The sequence below is a fragment of the Sitophilus oryzae genome, unplaced genomic scaffold (genome assembly GCF_002938485.1).
Source record: "Sitophilus oryzae breed Bouriz unplaced genomic scaffold, Soryzae_2.0 scaffold_466_pilon_pilon, whole genome shotgun sequence".
Lineage (NCBI taxonomy): Eukaryota > Metazoa > Arthropoda > Insecta > Coleoptera > Curculionidae > Sitophilus > Sitophilus oryzae.
Window position 1 is genome coordinate 2,126,042 of NW_022147047.1, and position 20,888 is coordinate 2,146,929.

Here is a 20,888-nt window from a genome sequence, read left to right on the forward strand (position 1 = left end):
CAGTTAACAAAACGAGATTTGGTATGTTAGTATATGACATAAATTAGGATTGATGGACGTATTCAATTGTTTTCGACCACTTCCTGTTTCACCGGAAATGACTACAACTTTTGATTTTTAAATGGCAACTGTCCAGGACAAGACACTAAAAACATTAGACGCTCAAATCTATTTTTCCAAGGCTCCTTGATTTAGAATTAGTGTTTTTAACATAGCCATGGTACTCTAGATTGAATTTTAAAATACGATTTTTTATTAAGCGAGAATGTCAAAAGTTGACATATGGTATGTCATTCTATCCAGAATGTCATTTTCTATGGAATAAAGTAAAAAAAATACCCAGGGTGCCATTTAAAAATCAAAAGTTGTAGTAATTTCCGGTGAAACGGGAAGTGACCAAAAACAATTGAATATGTCAATCAATCCTAATTTATGTCATATAGGTACTAACATACCCTCATCTCATTTTTTTTATCTGAAGATATAAAAATGTTATAGAGGTGAGCCACTTTTGAGACGCACCCGGTATATCTTGACTATTTTACTAAAAATATATTATAATTTTGTGCAACATTTTGTTTGTGCAAAAGAATTTTTTGTTGAAGACACTGTCAGGCACTTATTTGAGGGACATCCTGTATAGATTTAAAACCCAAAATACAGGTAAATTATCTAGGATTATACATATCGAAACCACAATATTTATTAGTTATTACATGTATCAGTGTTTGTTTTGTTATCTACTTATAATAAAATTAACTTAACTTATAAAGTAAATATTGATCCTTGTAACCTTGAAAAAATTATCTGCTTTTGTTCTAATAAAAGCCAGTATTATTTAAATATTTGCATAATTTTTTGAAGTTATTATTCAAAGAAAATGTCAGCGAACGAGTATCAACTTTTACACAAACCAAAGCAATACTTTATAAACATATTTTTAATAACCATCTTTAGTATTACCATCATAATTGCCACCTAATGCTAGACTAGGCATTTTAAACAATATAAAAATTGTTAAGCCATTCAGTTCGAATCGAAACAACGAGCCCTGGAGATGCGGCTGACGCAATTATCAATTATTTTATTGTTTTTCGTGCAATGTTCCCATTCTGCAAGGATTTTGGGAGTGTTTCCCTTGGCGGGGAAAAGCTTAAACATCCTGTACAATCGTCTGATGAAGGGTTTGGCGGATGCGGGACACGACGTAACAGTGATTAGTGCTTATGAAAATAAATTACCTCTTATAAATGGCAGTATTACTGATGTAATTTTGACAGGATTTGCCGAGGAATATGATAGTAAGTAAAAAGTTATTTTTTTTGGCAAATCAGAAAATCATTGGAAATAAATTCTTTGATTTCCATTGTTTCCAATAAAATTTAATTCTCAAATAAAAATAAATCCAGATATATACAGGATTATTCACCTCAAACGACACGGAGTATTGTAGCCAAATGAATAAGGACTACTAATTAAAATTATTTTCAAAAGGTACAGAGTGTCCCAAATAAAAAAAAATATCAAAGTTGTATTTTTTAGATGGAACACCTTCTATATTATTACATTTTTAGTTTCTACGACTAAAATAAAGATAAATTTGATTATAAGCTTTACCGCACTTAAATCAATATAATAATAAGTTATGAATATGAACGTCTGTTTTATAAATAAGCATTCGTCAATAAGTGAAATAAAATTACCTTTTTACCTTTTTACACTGTCTAATACGCATACAAAATTCAGTTTTTTTAGTATTTGGAGCAATATTAATCAACACTCAATTAATGTAGTTCCAATACCGGAATCAAATTAATTGATCCACTTTTACAAATATTTAAACATTTTTTTTTATTTTTTAATGAAATAAGCAAACTACATCGATAATATTAGTATCGGTACTCTTCGAAAATTTGTTACATCTTCAAAAATAATCTAAAATGTCAATATTCCACGAGTATATTGATAAATGAGGTCTAACTTATAAGAAAATGCATTCTCTGCGAAAACTTGAAGGGATAGGTAAAAAATGGTTCATACAATTTGATAGACAACTAAATTGTGCATCTGATTTATGTAAAATATATAGGGTGTTCCATTTATATTTGAGCAAGTTAGTGCCGTTTACATCTGGTAATTATTTAATATAAATTTCTAGACACTCTGTATAAGATAGTATTTTGTTTATTATTGCAGCACAATATCTGATCAATAAATAATCTTCACTAAATATTTAGTATTAAAAAGTTTGATACCCTTGGAGAAATGAAGTCTTAACTTTTTTACTGCAATTTTACAAATTTGAAAATATTTAAAAAACGGTAAGGTTTAAGTGTGATAAACCTTAATCAAATTTACCTTTATTTTAATCGCAGAATCTAAAAATAGAATAATAAACAGTGAGGTGGAGTGTTCCATTTAAAAAAAAATACAACTATACTATTTTTTACTTATTTGAGACACTTTGTATCTTGTAAAATTATTTTTAAATTGTAGCTCTAATAGTCCTTTAACGAACCCAAAACTTACAATTTGTAAAAATCTAATGGTTTAGCTACAATACTCCGTGTCGTATGTGGTGAACAACCCTGTAGATTCCATGCATAAAATATTGATTATGTTGTTGAAATGAAAAAAAATATTGGGTAAACATGACCCTATATTTTTTTAGTAAAACTGCATTATTAAATAATTTCATATGATTTTTAGTTATTATAAATGAAGAAAACTTCCTCGACAGCCCTGAAGAGTACCCGTTCTATACAGTACTCTACTACCTGGTATTATTCGAACCCATATGGAACAACACGCTACACCATCCAAACGTTCAAAAACTGTTAGCTTCAAATAAACAATTCGACTTGGTCATTACAGAACATCTGTGGAACGATTGCCTGAAAGTATTTGCTCATTTCTACAACTGCCCCTTGGTCGTATTTACCAGCATGGGTGGAATAAACACATGGGTAAACGATCAGGTGGGCAATTTCTTTTTACCATCTTATGTTAATCATGCCATGAAGCTCAGTGGCGAATCTGAGGAAATGAATTTTGCCCAACGGGCCCATAATTTACTGTTTTATATCACTGATTATGTTTACAAGCATTATTACTTGTTCCCAAACAGTAATGCTATGTTAAAGAGTGCTTTCAGTAACCCTCCTGACATAGAAGACATCTATGACAACGTTTCCTTGGTTCTTCTTGGTTCTCACGCAAGTCTACGGCCTGCAGCGCCTCTATCACCAAATACTGTAGAAATTGGAGGTTTTCATATTGATCCACCCAAAAAACTGCCCAAGGACTTGCAAGAGATCATGGACAATGCGAAACATGGCGTGATATACTTAAGTATGGGTTCTCACTTGAAGAGTAGGGATTTCTCTGAGGACAGAAAAAAGATGTTCTTGAACGTGTTTGGTAGGTTGAAGCAGACGGTTTTGTGGAAGTTTGAGGATGAAACGTTGCCTGGAAAGCCTGATAATGTTTTTACAAAGAAATGGCTGCCGCAGATGGATTTATTAGGTACTTGTATAGTAAATACTGGATCATGACATTTTATCAAAGTAAGGATTAATTTTTAAATTAATTGAAACTTTTTTTGATAACATTACAGTTTGATAATGTATTTTTAATTATTTTAATCAAAGATACACCTAAATAGAACTAATTATATAGAGTGAGTCTTAAATAAGTGCAAATATTTTCAGGGCTGGTAGATCTCAACATCTACCAAACCTAACCTAACTAAAAAAAAAATGATTTTTGCTTAAATTTTGAGAACAACTGGATCTTTTCTGGTTTTTCTTTCTTGTAAATTTGATATACTACTTGTGTTGCCATATTATCAAGAAATTAGGTTTTTTAACAGCATAGGCTTTTTTGTTTTAGGGTTTTTAACTGAAAACAAAAAAAAATCAAAGAACTCCAAATTTTCAGTTTTTTCGCGAAAAAAACCCCTTATATTCGTGCTTTTGTGATCGAAATATACTATCCCTAAAAATATTTGCACTTATTTAACACTCACCCTGTATAAAGGTTCCTGCAATAATGCGTCGGGCATCTGTAGCATCTATAATAAAAATTAAAGAATTTCGTTTAAGTGCAAACGCAAAGTATATGCTAGGAGGTATTTCAGAAAATATTTTAACTTAACTATACGTACAACGTACAGGGTGGCTCAAGAAATGTGAATGGATCGGGATGAATTTTTAATAGAACTCTCTCTATATTATTGCATTTCTGATCACTTTGCATTATCCTAAAATAATATTAAATATTCTTTGATAGTTTTAGAGATATCAATGATCAAATAAAAAAAATATATTCTTTAGTGTCAAAAAGAACATTAATAATACAAGAAATATGTGTGACCTGAAATCAAAACTGTACTAGTTATTTACTATAGTTTGTCTGTACTTATTTTGCTACAAATATTGTAATCTTAAACCATACTGAATGTTCAAAATTTTACGCCAAACTCTTTCAACAAAAAAAATAATATTTTTTTGTTAGATGTGGAATTAAAAAATTAAAAAAAAGTAAATTTTTATCAAAGCCACCTAATGATTTTTATCTGGTATTCTATCCTTGAAAGAGCCAATATGTAATAATACTGCGAATATCTGCGGAACCGTTAAAAATTCTAAAATACTTTAAACATATAAAATGTTCATTTTTTAATACTCCATCTAACAAAAATATACAGGGTGTCCAATTAAAAAAAAACCAGAAAAATACAATTATATTTTTTTAGGTTTAAGTTTTGTTGGGAATTTTTTGAACACCCTGTATGATTTAAGATTACGATATTTATAATAAACAAATACAGGCCTAAGTAAGTTTCTAGCATCATTTTGATTTTTATCCCAGGACACATAATATTGTATTTCCAATAGATATTCATTTTTAAAAAAGCCCAGAAATAATATTTTTGCTTATTTGTCTCTCTGAAATTATAAAAAAAATATCTTATGAATATGTAAAGTGACTAAGAAGGAAGCCAAAAATGCAATAACACACAAAGTGTTCCATTGAAAATTATCCCAACCCACTCACCCTTTTTTGGGCCACTTAGAAGTTAAATATTTTCCTGAAATAAGTTCTAGTACAGGGTGGGTCAAATTCGACGCTTTTAAATGGAAACACCCTGTTCTATAGGAGATAGACGAAAACTAATATCGGTGTCTGGAGCTCAATTTTGATCAAAAACATGATGGTGAAAACCGCTCATCAATATCTGTTACCGTTTCGGAGTTACGGGGTGTTTTTCAAAAATATGCATTTTTAACAAATCGCTGTAACTTTTTTGCTATCGAAAATTTTGTATTTCTATAAAAACATTTCCAAAGCACCTTTTTACCTAGAATTTAATGGTTTAAGTATAATTTTTTTAAAATTAATAATTTAAGAGTTATCAACAGAAAAATTGATTTTTTATTTGGGACACCCTTTATATTTTAAATTAACTGAAAAGAATTTAAAATTACCTTTCCAAAAATATAGCACACTTGATATTTTGTTATAGTCCCCTTCGAAATACAGAATTTTTAAAAGTTCGCCACTTTTAACTAGTAGGCTTTGGACCCTTTATTGATGATATGCCCTGAACGGAACTCGAAAACATATTTTTCCAGCAAGACGACGCACCGCCTCTGATCGCTGAAGTTATCAGCAAATTTTTGCATCCAATTTCAAGAATAATTGAATAGCCAACCAAGATTCCAGCCGTTGGCCGTCGAGGCCGCCTGACTTAGTGCCCATGGATCTAATCCTATCGATATATTGGCGGAGAAATAAAGGTTCATTATTCTTCCGTATAATCTAGACAATCTAGACAAGAATTAGAAATACTTAGCAGTTATGAGAGGGTATCTTTCAGCCCCACTGAATTAATGAATTCCGCGAGAAATGTTCAAAAACTGCCCCGTCTGTCCATAACAGAAGACGGTTGATATGTCGAACACCTATAACAAAATCTCATGTCTTGGTTTGCTATTTGTTTTTCTTGTTATTAGATATAGTTTAAATGTGTTGATGTTGGTTACATATATTTTAAATTGTTATAAAATTCTGCATCTCTCATAGCAAATATTATTTCGACATAACAGAAGACGGTTGATATGTCGAACACCTATAGCAAAATCTCATGTCTTGGTTTGCTATTTGTTTTTCTTGTTATTAGATATAGTTTAAATGTGTTGATGTTGATTAAATATATTTTAAATAGTTATAAAATTCTGCATCTCTCATAGCAAATATTATTTTCGTTTTAATTGATGCTCATAGCTAGATTTTTTTGCATTACAGCCGGTGCCGTTCAAAGCCTACTCATTTAAAGCGGGCGAATTTTTATATAATCTATATCTCGAAGAGGAATCGAGCAAAATATCAAGTGTGTTATATTTTTGGAAAGGTAATTTTAAATTATTTTCAATAAATTAAAAATACACAGGGTGTCCCATATGAAAAATCAAATTTTCTGTTGATAATTCTTAAATTATTAATTTTAAAAAAATTATACTTAAACCATTAAATTCTACGTAAAAAGGTGCTTTGGAAATGTTTTCATAAAAATACAAAATTTTCCATAACAAAAAAGTTACAGCGATTTGTTAAAAGTGCACATTTTTGAAAAACACCCCGTAACTCCGAAACGGTAACAGATATCGATATGCGGTTTTCACTATCATGTTTCTGACAAAAATTGAGCTCCAGACACCGATATTAGTTTTCGTCTATCTCCTATAGAAAAGGGTGTTTCCATTTAAAAGCGTCGAATTTGACTCACCCTGTACATACTTTAGGTATGCATTTAAATTTGTGTGTGTTTTTTTATAGGACAGACAGATGTTTGACGCACTGTATATATATATATATATATATATATATATAAATATATATATATATATATATATATATATATATATATATATATATATATATATATATATATATATATATATATATATATATATATATATATGAGTTATATATGAACTAAAATTATTACATACTTTTAGCCCATCCAAATATGAAACTTTTTATCACCCATGGAGGATATGGTAGTCTTCAAGAGACCATCTATCATGGAGTACCAGTATTGGCAATCTCCGTAGCAGCTGACCAACATAACAATGCTTTCCAGGCAGTCCAATTGGGCTTTGCCTTAAAACTATCATACAACGATAAAAGATTCAGCGAGGAAACCTTATTTAATCAAATCAGAGAATTGCTAGATAACCCAAAGTATAGAGAAAATGCCCAGGCTAGATCCAGGTTGTTTCATGACAGACCAATGAAACCTCTGGATACTGCCGTTTATTGGATAGAGTACGTTATTAGAAATAAAGGAGCTGATCATTTGAGATTGTCCTCTACAAAGTTGTCCTGGTATAAATTATACTTGATAGATGTTTTTGCAGTGTTTTTAATAAGTTTGTTAGTTTTGTATAGAATAGTGAGTGTCTTATTGGCTAAAATATTTAAAAAAGAACAGCGGAAGCAAAAATTAAAGAAAAATTAGTTCATTTAGGAATACTTTTAAATTTTTAAAAACATTACATAATTTTCGTAGGATTTATCTACCGTGTGTTACATCATCGACCTGGAAATAGGAAATCCTATGTAAATTTTAAGAATGATGAATAAGTTTTGCCCATTTTATTTTACACAAATAAAATGGGCATGACTGACAATTTATAGCAGTGGAATATTTAAATGATTCAAAATTATGCTTTTTCAAATCCGCCAAGCAGTGGTACTTACGCCATGCAGTGGTAGTTTACTTACTTGGTTTGTATATTTATCAATAATAACCTTCTTTTTATATTCAGAGTCTGTTCGTTATTCCTACATTTCTAATCTTCAATTACTGATCTGGCATATTTGGAAAATTTACAGGAAAAAAATCCTTTACAGCCATTTTTCATCCATAATATCACTAAATTTTTTTTTTCTTTAGTTATGAGGTATATAAATAAAATATACTTTTCAAAAATATATCTCTCCATTTTTTTTCTAATAAAAATTCGTATTTATTTGGCCTTTTATTTTTAGTATTAGTACACGGTCTACCGTGTGTTACATCGTCGATCTTGGAGATAGAAAATCCTATGTTAATAAAAAAAAAATAATGAATAAGTTTTGCCCATTTAATTTTACAGAAATAAAATGGGCATAACTGGCAATTTTTAGCAATGGAATATTTAAATGATTTAAAATTATGCTTTTTCAAATCCGCCAAGCAGTGGTACGATGTTTAATTACTAATGGTTTTAATATTCATCAATAATAATCTTCTTTTCATATTCTATTTAAAATATACTTTTCAAAAATATATCTCTCCATTTTTTTCTAATAAAAATTCGTATTTATTTGGTCTTTTATTTTTAGTATTAGTACAATGTGTTATTGTTTTTACAAAATTACATATAATAAATAATAAAATAGTAATAACACGCAAAGATGATTTAAACACAAGTGTATTAAGAAAATTAGATTTTTTTTTCATTTTGCTGATTATGGATATTAATGACATGCAATAGTCATTTCTATCCGCCGCATCTTTAACTTTGAACCTTGAACCTAGACACTATAATAATAGTCGTTAGGCAGACTATTAAAAAATAAATTTATTAAGAATTACATAACAACTTAACTGATCAAAACTATTCAATTTTATAGTCATTGTTTTATTTTTGACAATTTTTTTCTATTATTACAAATGAATTATTTTAAAAATTTTTAAAATTTATAGTCTATACCTAAATATGGATACCGGAAGTTGAAATAGACAAATTATCTTATTCCTATTATTCTTCAATGATTTTCTGCAAAATAAAAAAAATAACCACTCTTGAGAATGTCCAGGTGACGTTTTTTTGGCTTTATGGCTTCCATTTCTTTATGTGAAGCTGAAGATTTAGATTATACAGGGTCCGGCAATAGTTCGTCGGTTAGTAGTTCGTCAGGCAATAGTTCGTAGCTCATATAATAAAATACTGAGGCATTTTGTTTGCAGATATAATAAATTCCTGAGCGATTTTGTGAGTGCAGACCTAAAATATGTATTAGGTTGTATTTCAGAAAAAATATTTTAACTTCAACAGGGTAGCTCAAAAAGTGTGAATGGATCCTGAGAATTTTTTTAAATATAAAAAATATATAACATTTTTTAAATAAAGATGTATTTTTTTAAATGGAACACCCTTTATATTATTGCATTTTTGTTTCCTTTCTGATTACTTTAGATAATCCTAAAATATTATAAAATATATTTGTATAGTTTAAGAGATATAAATAAATCAATAAAAAAAATTTCAGCCATTTTTAAAAAAATTACTAAAAGTAGAAGAAATGTCCTGAAATCAAAAGTATACTAGATATTTACTATAGTTGATCTGCACTTACTTTCCTGTAAATATCGTAATCTTAAAGCATACAGGATGTACAAAATTCTATGCCAAACTTTCTAAAATATAAAATAATTTTTCTTTTTCATTTAAAAAACGATGTACTTAAACAGCCGTTAAACGGTAGCCTACTAAAATGCCGTTAATAGATATTGTGACGTCGTTCATGTCGGCGGAAAGTAGTGCCTAGCCATAAGCATATTGCAAGAGCACCTGTGGCTTCGTGGCTGAGGCTATCGGTTCGTGAGCGAGTGGTCCGGGGTTCAAATCTCACGCTGACTAAGACTTCTTTATATTTTTTTTGCTTTAGCGTGATCTTATTGCATTGGTTTCACTATTTTTGGTTGGATTGGTTTAGTTATTTGGCGGGTTGGTTAGCGTGATTATTTGGAGGGTGTTAATTCATTGGTTGGTTGGTTATTTGGTGGGGTTGGTTGGTTTTTACTAATTTATATTTGTTTTTTAATTTTTTTTATCAGTGTCGAGGTTAGTTGCGTTGGTTATTTGGTGGGGTGGATAGCGTTGGTTAGTCCTTATAAAATTCCTATATTTCATAAAGCCGTCAAGTGCGTCACATCAACGACGTTATACCTATTAACGGCATTTTAGTAAGCTACCGTTTAACGGCAGTTTAAGTACAGCCTTTAAAAAATCATCCAAATCTAATCACACTTTTTTGAGCCACCTTTAGAAGTTAAAAGTTTTTATTACAGGAGCTACGCATGCCCGACGCACTATTGCTGGACCCTGTAAATGATCCAAATATGGTAGGGGTACCTAAAGGTGCGTTCAGACCTGCTGCGCCGCTCCGCGCCGCGCAAATTATTTTTTTAACCTATACTTTTGTGCGCGCTAAAAAGATACACTTTAAAAGTACATGTTAAAAAAATGTTATGCGCGGAGCGGCGCAGCCGTTGTGAACGCACCTTAAGATGATGCAAACTTTCTCCCCATATGTACCGCATGATAAAAAAAAACGGCATCAGCGATGGCTATGAAATGAAGATTGCTGTCATTTTATATGTAAATTTATATGGGAACTGTCATCGATCGTCATTTCCCAGCCATTTGGACGCCGTTTTTTTTTTCGATCACACGGTAGGTATGTCGCGCTTAAATAAATTCAAAAATCCACGCTTGGGCTTCCCTACTAAGATATCTCATTTACTATATTTTCCTTTAATTTATTTGTTTACCCTGTACGTTTTCAATCCGTATTTTCTCTAACTAGCGAATTAAAAAAGGAGAAGCTTTAATTTCAGCTTGTAAAAAGCTAAAAAAGTGCCACGCCGATTCAATTACTGAATCCTTTGAACCTCTCCCAACTTCTCCAAACGAATTTAAAGATTACAGCTTTTGATGTCTTTTCACTAAACTTTTTCATCTTATTTTTTCTTATTGACATAAATTTGATTCACTAGTCAGAATTCTTATTTTTTGCCTCATTTTTTTATTGAGCTTGGCGATTGATATTTACCTCATTATGTTTTTTAATTAAATTCTTTTTAATTTCATTTTAATCTCCCTTAACTAAGTCTGACAAATTGTTCCATAGACATGTATAAACGATGGACTAGTTAAGTACAGTGATTTGTTTTGACCTGGCATATACAAGCAAAATCTAAATAAACCGATTGTTTTTTTACAGCCTGATTTGACAACATATTATTGTCAGATATAGAATACAATATACAGGGTGTCAAAAATAGTGTATCTAACAGCGGTGGGTGATTCTACAGATAAAAATTAAACAAAAAGTTCCTATATAATATGTATGTATATAATATACGCCTCTATGAATAAACTGCTTCCCTAAGAAATTACAGCCCTCGATTAGATAAAAATAATATACCGGGTGTGTCTCAAAAGTGGCTCACCCCCTATAACTTTTTTATTTTTTCAGATAAGAAAACGAGATTTGGTATGTTAGTATATGACATAAATTAGGACTGATTGACGTATTCAATTGTATTTGGCCATTTCCTGTTTTGCCAGAAATGGCTACAACTTTTGACTTTTAAATGGCACCCTCGTTATTTTTTTAACTTTATTCGATAGAAAATGACATATCAGGTGCCAACTTTTGATATTCCGCTTAATAAAAAATCGTATTTTAAAATTCAATTTAGAGTGGCTAGCCATGGCTATGTTAAAAACACTAATTCTTAATCAAGAAGCCTTGGAAAAATATATTTGATCGTTTAATGTTTTTAGTGTCTTGTCCTGGCCAGTTAGAAAATACTCAAATCGTATTTTTAATCATATCTCAATTTTTTCAAATAAAGAGGGTGGCTCATTAGCATACTTGGAAAAAGCATTTTTTACGAATAATTTGATACCACACAATTGATATTTTGAGTCAAATTTTCTTTACGAACCGCAAGTTATAACTTCAAATAAACCATATGCGAAAATGTCAAAAGTTGACATATGATATGTCATTCAATTCAGAATGTTATTTTTTTATCGAATAAAGTAAAAAAATACCGAGGGTGCCATTTAAAAATCAAAAGTTGTAGTCATTTCCGGTGAAACAGGAAGTGACCAGAAACAATTGAATACGTCAATTAATCCCAATTTATGTCATAGACTGAATGTTGTTACAACCAAACTAAACATACCAAATCTCGTTTTTTAACTTAAAAAATAAAAGAGTTATAGGGGTGAGCCACTTTTGAGACGCACCCGGTATTTTGTTTATTTTTAAGAACATTGGCAGGGGCGCACTAGACACTGACTTCTGAAGGGGCTCAATCCGTGAGACTTCTAAGGTAATATTGGTTTGAGGATATATAATTTTAAAGTAACGGTAAGAAACCCCTCTAGTACTTTTAAATTCTTCTAAATGAATTAAAAATATACAGGGTGTCCCATATAAAAAATATTTTTTTTGTTGACATCTCTTAAATTATTAATTTTTAAAAAAATATACTTCATACCATTAAATTCTACGTAAACAGATACTTCTTCATAAAAATAAAATTTTTTCCATCTTTTCTCGTCTCGTCTTGTCTCATCTCGTCTCGTCTCGTCTCGTCTCCTGTATTTTTTTGAAATTAAATAATTCGATTTGATTTGTTCAATTTTATATAGTTTTTTTCACAATATATTGAAGTAATCACTTGTCACTCAAATTTCAAATATATGTTTTCAATTGTACCGACTTATTTCTTTGTAAAATAAAATATACTACTTTAAAATTAAAACGACAGACACATCTATCACTGTGAAGGATTTTGTCGGTGGACAGACTATAGTACATATTTAAGAACAAAACTTTTGATTTAATCTGCAGGAGTATAATTACCATATTTTTATTATTTAATTTTATTATTACTTCCTTCAAATTCTTTGATCAATTTCTTCGTCAATTCCTTTTTCAAATCCCTTAAAGTTTTATTTTATTATTAATTCTTTCGAGAGATGAAATATCATCATTTCAGTTTTAAAAGTTTCTCAAAAAGACTGTCTCCTGTCTTAATAAGAGAGCCTTAATATGCGGGAACAATTAGGGGTAAAAAATTTAACCGTTGTCTCAACTTTCGCAACTTCTAACGCATTAATTAAATTTTCTTATGATGCCCGTTCAGCGTAATGAAATACTGTTAGAACAAAGTTTAAAAGATTACTTAATAATAAAGGAGATAAAAAAATGGGAAATAATTTCTTAAAAGTTAGCCTGATTAAAGTAAAAATGAGATACGTAGAAGGAAAATAAGGAGTTTGCTTGAAAAAAAAATTAAGATCAATGAAATGTTATCAAGTAGTGGGAAGGACGTAGTTCACGTAGTATAGTCTGTCCTTGACAGTGATAGATGTTTCTGTCATTTTATTTTCAAAGTAGTTTATTTTATTTTACAAAGAATTAAGTTGGTACAATTGGAAAGCATAGCAGAAAATTAATGTATTTAAAATTTGAGTGACAAGTGATTACTTCAAAATATTGTGAAAAAAAGTGTATAAAATATAGTTAGTTAGTGTATAAAATAGAGTTATTTTATTAAAAATAGTTACAGTATAAACATTATACATAACAAGCAGGGTGTATTTAAAAAAAACACCGCATACCAAAAAAATATATAAAAAGATTTCCTGCTTTCAAGCCGTGTTTCAAGCTCAAGCAACTTCCTGCCATTTATTGTTACATTTATCAATATAATTATTCAATATGATTATTATTTACCTATCGTGTGCTGCTATTTTACAGATACTCCAGTTTTTGGTATCATATTTAAGACAGTAGGTATACAAACTTTATTTGTAGCTAATACAACTCTCTGGCCATAATTTCTGGCAAATTGTCCGTGGGCACCGAATATTAACTGTATACTATGGTTTGGGTCAACACTCAATTTTCCCTTTGAGTTTTCCTCCATTTAATTTAAAAAAAAACACGAAACACACGTAATAACACAGTCCAAAATGCAAAATGCAAAATATTTATGATTTCTATTTGACATAATTTGGCACAAAATTATAACCTATAATTTAGTAAGAGTTTGACAACTCTCAAAAACCTTAAGTCGAGTTCATACGCATCGGCGTCCGTTTGTCGTTCATCGTTCCGCTAAACCAATAATATTGAAATAATATGATCTGTCATTTTTGAAATAAACCAATTAAAGTGGTTAAAAACAACAAGAGATGACGCATGACGGATTTATATATAACCCCATCCATAGTTAACTTAAAAAATATTAAACACTTTTTTTAGTTAAATAAATGGATTGGTATGGACGTCATCTGCTTTTTTTCTGTCATCGTCTGTCGAAATCTTACCTGAGAAAAAAAACAGAGTATATCTATAATATATTAATTATGTGCAAACTTTGTACCGTCAAAACGGTAGTGGGTGTACTAAAAGAGCATTGTAAGTTCAATATGAATTTAAAGTTGATAGGACTAATAATAGACCAAGCGATGTGTAGATTCTGCTAATCAGACGAAGTAATACACGCACCGGCACGAAAAACGGACACCTTAAAATTTTCATATATTTTAAAGTTTTATACAGGGTGGCGCACCGGTTGATTATATGAAAACGGAAAGATGTAGAAACAAAATATTTTATGGGTATATGTGGGGAGGCAATGTGCACAATTTAAAATTATTTTGAAATATACAGGATGTCTCAGAACTAAGATCCATACCAAAGTTATATTTTTTCTTATGGAACACCTGGTATTTTATTTCATTTTTGGATTCTTGGGCCCAAAAAAAGGCATTTATTATAAGGGTTAAATATGTTTAAAATCTTTAGTTTTTGAGTTATTTAAAGATATTTAAATTTGCATGCTACAATAGAATAGACTATTAACACCCTGTAGATTACTTTTTAGAATTAATTCTTATGCTGAGTTTAAACGTAGAGAAATAAACTTTACTGAAAAATGGTACTGGTTCCTTAAATTTATACAGGGCTATCAAAAGTTGTTGATCTATTTTAAAGATATATTTTATATAAAAACTTCGTTATTTCGAATGCAACACCCTGTATTTTTTAAAATAAATCGAAGAAGATTCAAATGCTCTTCCAAAATATATTAGGGTTTCCTATACAGTAACTATTTTCAAAGTCGACATTAGTTTATGGACATTATTATTTATAAATAATTTATATAACAGTTTACTTAAATTTACCTGCAATAGATAAATAAGTATTCATTATTTTATCAAGAAAAATAAAGCAGTATCTGTTGGCGGTACGAATAGATATGTTACTAGAGATATTATTTTGTGAGGAAAATTGCTTCTTGGCCTCTAGGTCTTCTGCTCAAAGATATCCAAATCGGAATTTTCCTGATAAGCGTTCCTCTGAAAAACTTCTTGTCCTATTTCGCAGAGCTGGTAGTGTGGTTTATAATAAACCTATTAGGCAGAAACCTGTCGTTGGAAGTGAATAAAATAAATTTGCCGTAATTGGCTATTTTATAGAAAATCCATATATCTACAAGTCATCTTAAAATAATTCAAAGAACTACTTCTTCCTTTTTCTTGATAGAATAATATACACATATCTAATAAATGTTATTTATTAAACTATTGTAGGTAAATTAAATAAAAGTAAACTGGTATAAATTTAAATAAGTCCATAAACGAATTTCGATTTTGAAAATAGCTACTAACTGTCACTAGAAACTTGTCATGACAACATTTTGCCATCTTGATTACAATTTTATTGAAAAATCGCTTTTTATTCAAAATCTGAGCCAGATAGGTATAGGAAACCCTAATATAGTTTGAAAGAGCATTTAAATCTGCTTCGACTTATTTAAAAAATACATACTGTTGCATTTAAAATGACGAAGTTTTTATCTAAAATAAATATTTAAAATAGACCAGCAATTTTTAATACCCCTGTATACATTTAAGGAAGGAATAACATTTTTCTGCAAAGTTTATTTCTCTACCTTCACTCTCAGCACAAGAACTAATTCCGAAAAGTAATGTACAGGGTAATAATCATGTAATAATCTATTCTATTACATGTAATATTCTATACATGTAATAATTTATTCTATTGTAGCATGCAAATTTAAATATCTTTAAATATCTCAAAAACCAAAGATTTTAAACATATTTAACCCTTATAATAAATACCTTTTTTTGGGCACGAGAATCCAAAAATTAAATAAAATACCGGGTGTTCCATAAGAAAAAATATAACTTTGGTATGGATCTTAGTTCTGAAACACCCTGTACATTTCAAAATAATTTTAAATTTTGCACATTACCTCCCCACATATAGCCATAAATTATTTTGTTTCTACATCTTTCCGTTTTCGTATAGTCAACCGAGGCGAATGAGGTGCGCCACCCTGTATATTGTGTTCTAGTGGACCGATTTTGATGAATTTTAAAGCAGTTTGTAAAATTATTTGACGTTTTAATATCTCTTTCTAAATTAAAAATTAAAGTTGTCATCTGTCAATTGTACGAGGAAAAATAAAACGTTGATATTTTGGTGAAAGGTGTGGTGTACCTACGGTAACAAAGCAAGGAATTTAAAAATAACTTTGTCATCTAGATGTATCTTTCGATAGTTTTCGATAGTTTCGATAGTTTCCATTTTTTCGATAGTTTGATTCATCTTGATAGCTTTATTTTTTTTGGAGATATTCGCTTTTGAAGAGGACACTAACATTTTTTCGAAATTATTACATTAAAGCCATGCCTTTGCTTTGGTTCTAGTCAACAGATATAATATATAACATAACTAGTAAACATATATAATACATAACTCTTTCCACTTTCCTTTCCACAAATAATGTTGTCAATAAAAACTGAAATAAAATTGTAATGTTCTGATTATATTTAAATAAAATCGTTTATATAAGTGACTTTTATATAATTGATGACTAGATAACATATCAGAGTGGATAAGTGCATTACCTAAATCGTTTATCAAATATTTTGATACACATATTTTTATCTATAAGTGATTAAAGTTATTTTTAATATTTGTCAATCTTAAAAGTCAAGGATATATTTTTATTCAATCAATAATAAGATATAAAACAAAGTGTATATTTGATATCAATTAAACTTTTAGTTACGTTATCGAGGGCGCGATGTTTAAATCCATTGTTGCCAACCATGGACATATTAGGCGCCGGGCTGACTAACTGGAATTTAAGTTTCGCGCGGGGGATTCAGGTGGTAGCTTGGCTGTAAAAATGTCAAGTCGCCGTATTTATTTATTTATTTCCTGACATTGTCATTCGTTTTGACACTTTAGTTTTGTATTACGAGATTTTTGTTTAAACAATTAGTGTTGTGATACTTTAAGCTTAAAATGTTTACTAGCAGAGCTTGCAGTCGAACATTGTTCTCTTTAGAACCTCTTTTAGTGCGAAGTGGTACAAAATAGCCTTAATAGCCGTAACAAACTCATCGCAACTTTATTAAAATATTTTGAACGGGAAAGGTGTAGTGATGGAATTGGATGCATTAGAGGTCTTAAAGCGTCTCAATTATAATAACTTTATTCCTTGTCTTTATCTACGAAGGTGTTGATTTTTGATGACTTGAAAAATAGATTGCATTGAATATTAATTTTTAAACCAGATTATGAAATATTTAAGTGTATATGACAAGCAATGTTTTATTTGAATAAAATGAGTTTATCAAAAAGTAGGATCATAATCCAGAATTCATTTGGCAGCAAAAAAGTGTTCAACTGATATTTCTTTTTATCTCGGTCCAAATGCAATTTGAAATTGAAATATCTGCTAAAGCTAAACTCAAACTTTATACAGGGTAAGTTTCCTACGATGTTCTCTATGGGTATCTCGGAAACTACTGGAGATAGAGAGTCGGTTGAAGGGGAAAGAGTTGCAGTTTTGTGGGGTCATAAATATGCGCCTATCAGATTTCTGAAAAAGTTCATGGCTTACTAGATATTTCGAAAAAAAAATTCGGCTATTTTAAAAATTGTCTCTAATTATTCCATTAAAATCTATTTTAGACAAAAAGTTTTCAGATAAAAGTTGTAGATAATCACATCTCTAATGAGTTTGTGTTTTTGACATATGACACAAACATAATATGTTTTTTTAAATGGAAACCATAGTTGGCCATGACTTCATAAAAAGCGCCATTTTTTAAGCTTTTATAAGCTATAATATTTTTTTTTCACAAAATTACTGAGTTATAGCCAATTCTTATCTTTCTTGACTAATTGCACTTAGTAAGAAGCCATGAAAACAAGTTCAATCTTCGTTGCTCTCAGAAATGTGAAACTGTCACCTCCAAACTTGGTAAATTAAAATAAACAAAAATTGTAAATATGAATTTTTTAAATGAAGAAAAGCGTGTAGGATTATTGGTTCAACTTTTCTTGGCCATACAGTTTCGAGGATACGTTGACCGGTGAACGCTACTTACGTTTTTTAGAGAACGATTTTCAAGACATGTTAGAAAAGTAAAATTTAGATACTCGTGCATTAATAGAGTGGTTCCAACATGACTTTCATTATGACACACCCCCCCCCCCACAAGGAAAGAAATGTTAAAAATTATTTATATCATAATTATGTAGACTCAGGGATAGAAAAAGGTGGACTAATTGCATGGGCCTCCTCGATCACCTGACCTATCTATTTTAGATTTTTTTATGCGGTATGGCTAACAACAAGGTTTACTTTACAAAAGAACTTATGAATTAAGGGAGGCACTCGAAGAGGCGGTACAGGAGAAGTTTAATTAAGTCAACTGGTCGTTCTGTAAGAATAGCTAGAAACTCGACAATTTAGATATTATTTTTTTAAGTTTTAGTTTGTGTAATGTAAATTGTACAGAGCCGTTTAATAATATATTTTGTCTTTTTATCAAAGAAAGATAAGAATTGGCTATAACTCAGTAATTTTTTGAAAAAAAAACATATTATAGGTTATATCCCTGAAAATATTAAAAAATGGCGCTTTTTATGAAGTCATGGCCAACTATGGTTTTCATTTAAAAAAAAACATATGTTTGTGTTATATGTCAAAAATGGCAGGCTTTAGAAAAAATCAGAGAACACAAGCTTATTAGGGATGTGATTATCTACAACTTTTATCTTAAAACGGTTTGTCTAAAATAGATTATAATGGAATTAGGGACAATTTTTAAAATAGTCAAATTTTTTTTTTCGAAATATCTATTAAGCCATGAACTTTTTCAAAAATCTGAAAGACGCATATTTATGACCCCACAAAACTGCAATTCTTTCTCCATTTAACCGACTCTCCATGTCCAGTAGTTTCCGAGATACCCATAGAGAACATCGTAGGAAACTCATCCTGTATATACTCATTAATAAAAACAATATATGACGTATTACTATTACTTATATATATATATATATATATATATATATATATATATATATATATATATATATATATATATATATATATATATATATATATATATATATATATATATATATATAATAAAAACAATATATGACGTATTACTATTACGGTTAGTAGTTACGGTAGTTGACGTATTACTATATATATATATATATATATATATATATATATATATATATATATATATATATATATATATATATATATATATATATATATATATATATATATATATATATATATGTATATACTCATTAATAAAAACAATATATGACGTATTACGGTTAGTAGTTACGGTAGTTGACGTATTACTTATATATAAGTAATTTATTAGTAACACTGTAAGCCACTATGTTCCCTGGAGTATTGAGTCCCTTTATTTTTTCGTTTACCCCCCAGAACCTTTCATTCTAATTTAAATAAAGTGAAATATAACACACCCTGCCCCAAGTCAATTTGAATCCGTCACTTTTTGCAATAGAATCCTCTAGGTTAGGTAATTTTTCTTCTTTTCATCCCTTATCGACATTTTCTCCATTCCTTCCTTACCACCCTTTCATCCATATCCTACTTCCCCTGGCATCAACAGTTTCCGCCATCCGAAATTCTCCCCCTACTTGCAAAGTTAAAAGCCACTTTGCAATGCTCGACCAACTTTTAACACTCTATAAAGTTTTGCCGATAACGTCTGTATGTCTTCTGAAGGCGCTGCTTATAATTTAACAGAGCGGAGACGTTCGTTTCGTTTTGTAATGTATCGATTATCGATTAAAGAAGTTTCGTACTGTGTTTAAAGTTAGAGAAAGAACAAGTCTGGGTATCTAGAGATGCTAATGGCAATGCGTTTTTTTATTTAATTGATGCAGAAGAATACCGGGTGTTTCTCAAAAGTGGCTCACCTCTATAACTTTTTTCCTTTTTAAGATAAAAAACGAGATTTGGTACTTAGTATCTGATATTAATCAGGATTGATTGATGTATTTAGTTGATTTCGGTCACTTCCTGTCAGTGGCGGCTCGTGGTTATTATTATAGGGAGGTCAATATCTAAAAATATTGCGTCGATTTCTTTTAAGACGCGCCCTAGAACGCTCCCAAATTTATTTGGTTTCTTACAAGGTACTTGTACGTTTAGTTAAAGGAAAATAAATCTAAAAATAAATATAAATTCTGTTAAAATGTAGCCTACCCTTACATTTTTAAACCATTTTTAGTGCCATTTCACTAAAAATCTGGTCAATGTTTTTTACACAATTTTTTCACGGTAGGATTTAAAAGACACTTAAATAATAATTTTATTTCACATTTTTTTATATTTTAAGTCAATGCGGCTTTCTTTCTCTAAACGTTTTTCGAAATTTAAGCAATTGTTTTCTTTTGACCGCACGATTTCACAAACTAAACACAATGTTGTTTATTTTAAACTATCTATTCCAGAATCAGTCAACCACAGTTCATCATTTATTCATAACCAGAAAATTATGAATTATTACCTACACAAATTTCGCGCTACACCTCAAACACTCGGCTACCACAACTAAAACTAGATGGGATTTCTTTCGATATTAAACATTTAAATATTGCTTTATATTGACAAAGCATTATACGCGATAAACGAT

At 29.8% G+C, this 20,888-nt stretch overlaps 1 protein-coding gene across 1 annotated transcript; it reads left to right on the plus strand.

Moving 5' to 3' along the window:
- The first annotated feature begins 881 nt into the window (after positions 1–881).
- LOC115886057 (UDP-glucuronosyltransferase 2B15-like) lies at positions 882–7,834 on the plus strand. Its single transcript, XM_030905085.1, has 3 exons — positions 882–1,301; positions 2,710–3,525; positions 7,023–7,834. Exons 1-3 carry the CDS (start codon positions 1,058–1,060, stop codon positions 7,523–7,525), a joined length of 1,563 nt encoding a protein of 520 aa, XP_030760945.1. The 5' UTR covers positions 882–1,057; the 3' UTR covers positions 7,526–7,834.
- Positions 7,835–20,888: the final 13,054 nt, after the last annotated feature.

Coding starts and splice junctions, on each gene's coding strand:
- LOC115886057 (XM_030905085.1), top strand. CDS start 1,058: ATGCGGCTGACGCAATTATCAATTATTTTATTGTTTTTCGTGCAATGT. Junction 1,302..2,709: donor ATTTGCCGAGGAATATGATA/GTAAGTAAAAAG, acceptor TATGATTTTTAG/TTATTATAAATGAAGAAAAC. Junction 3,526..7,022: donor GCCGCAGATGGATTTATTAG/GTACTTGTATAG, acceptor ACATACTTTTAG/CCCATCCAAATATGAAACTT.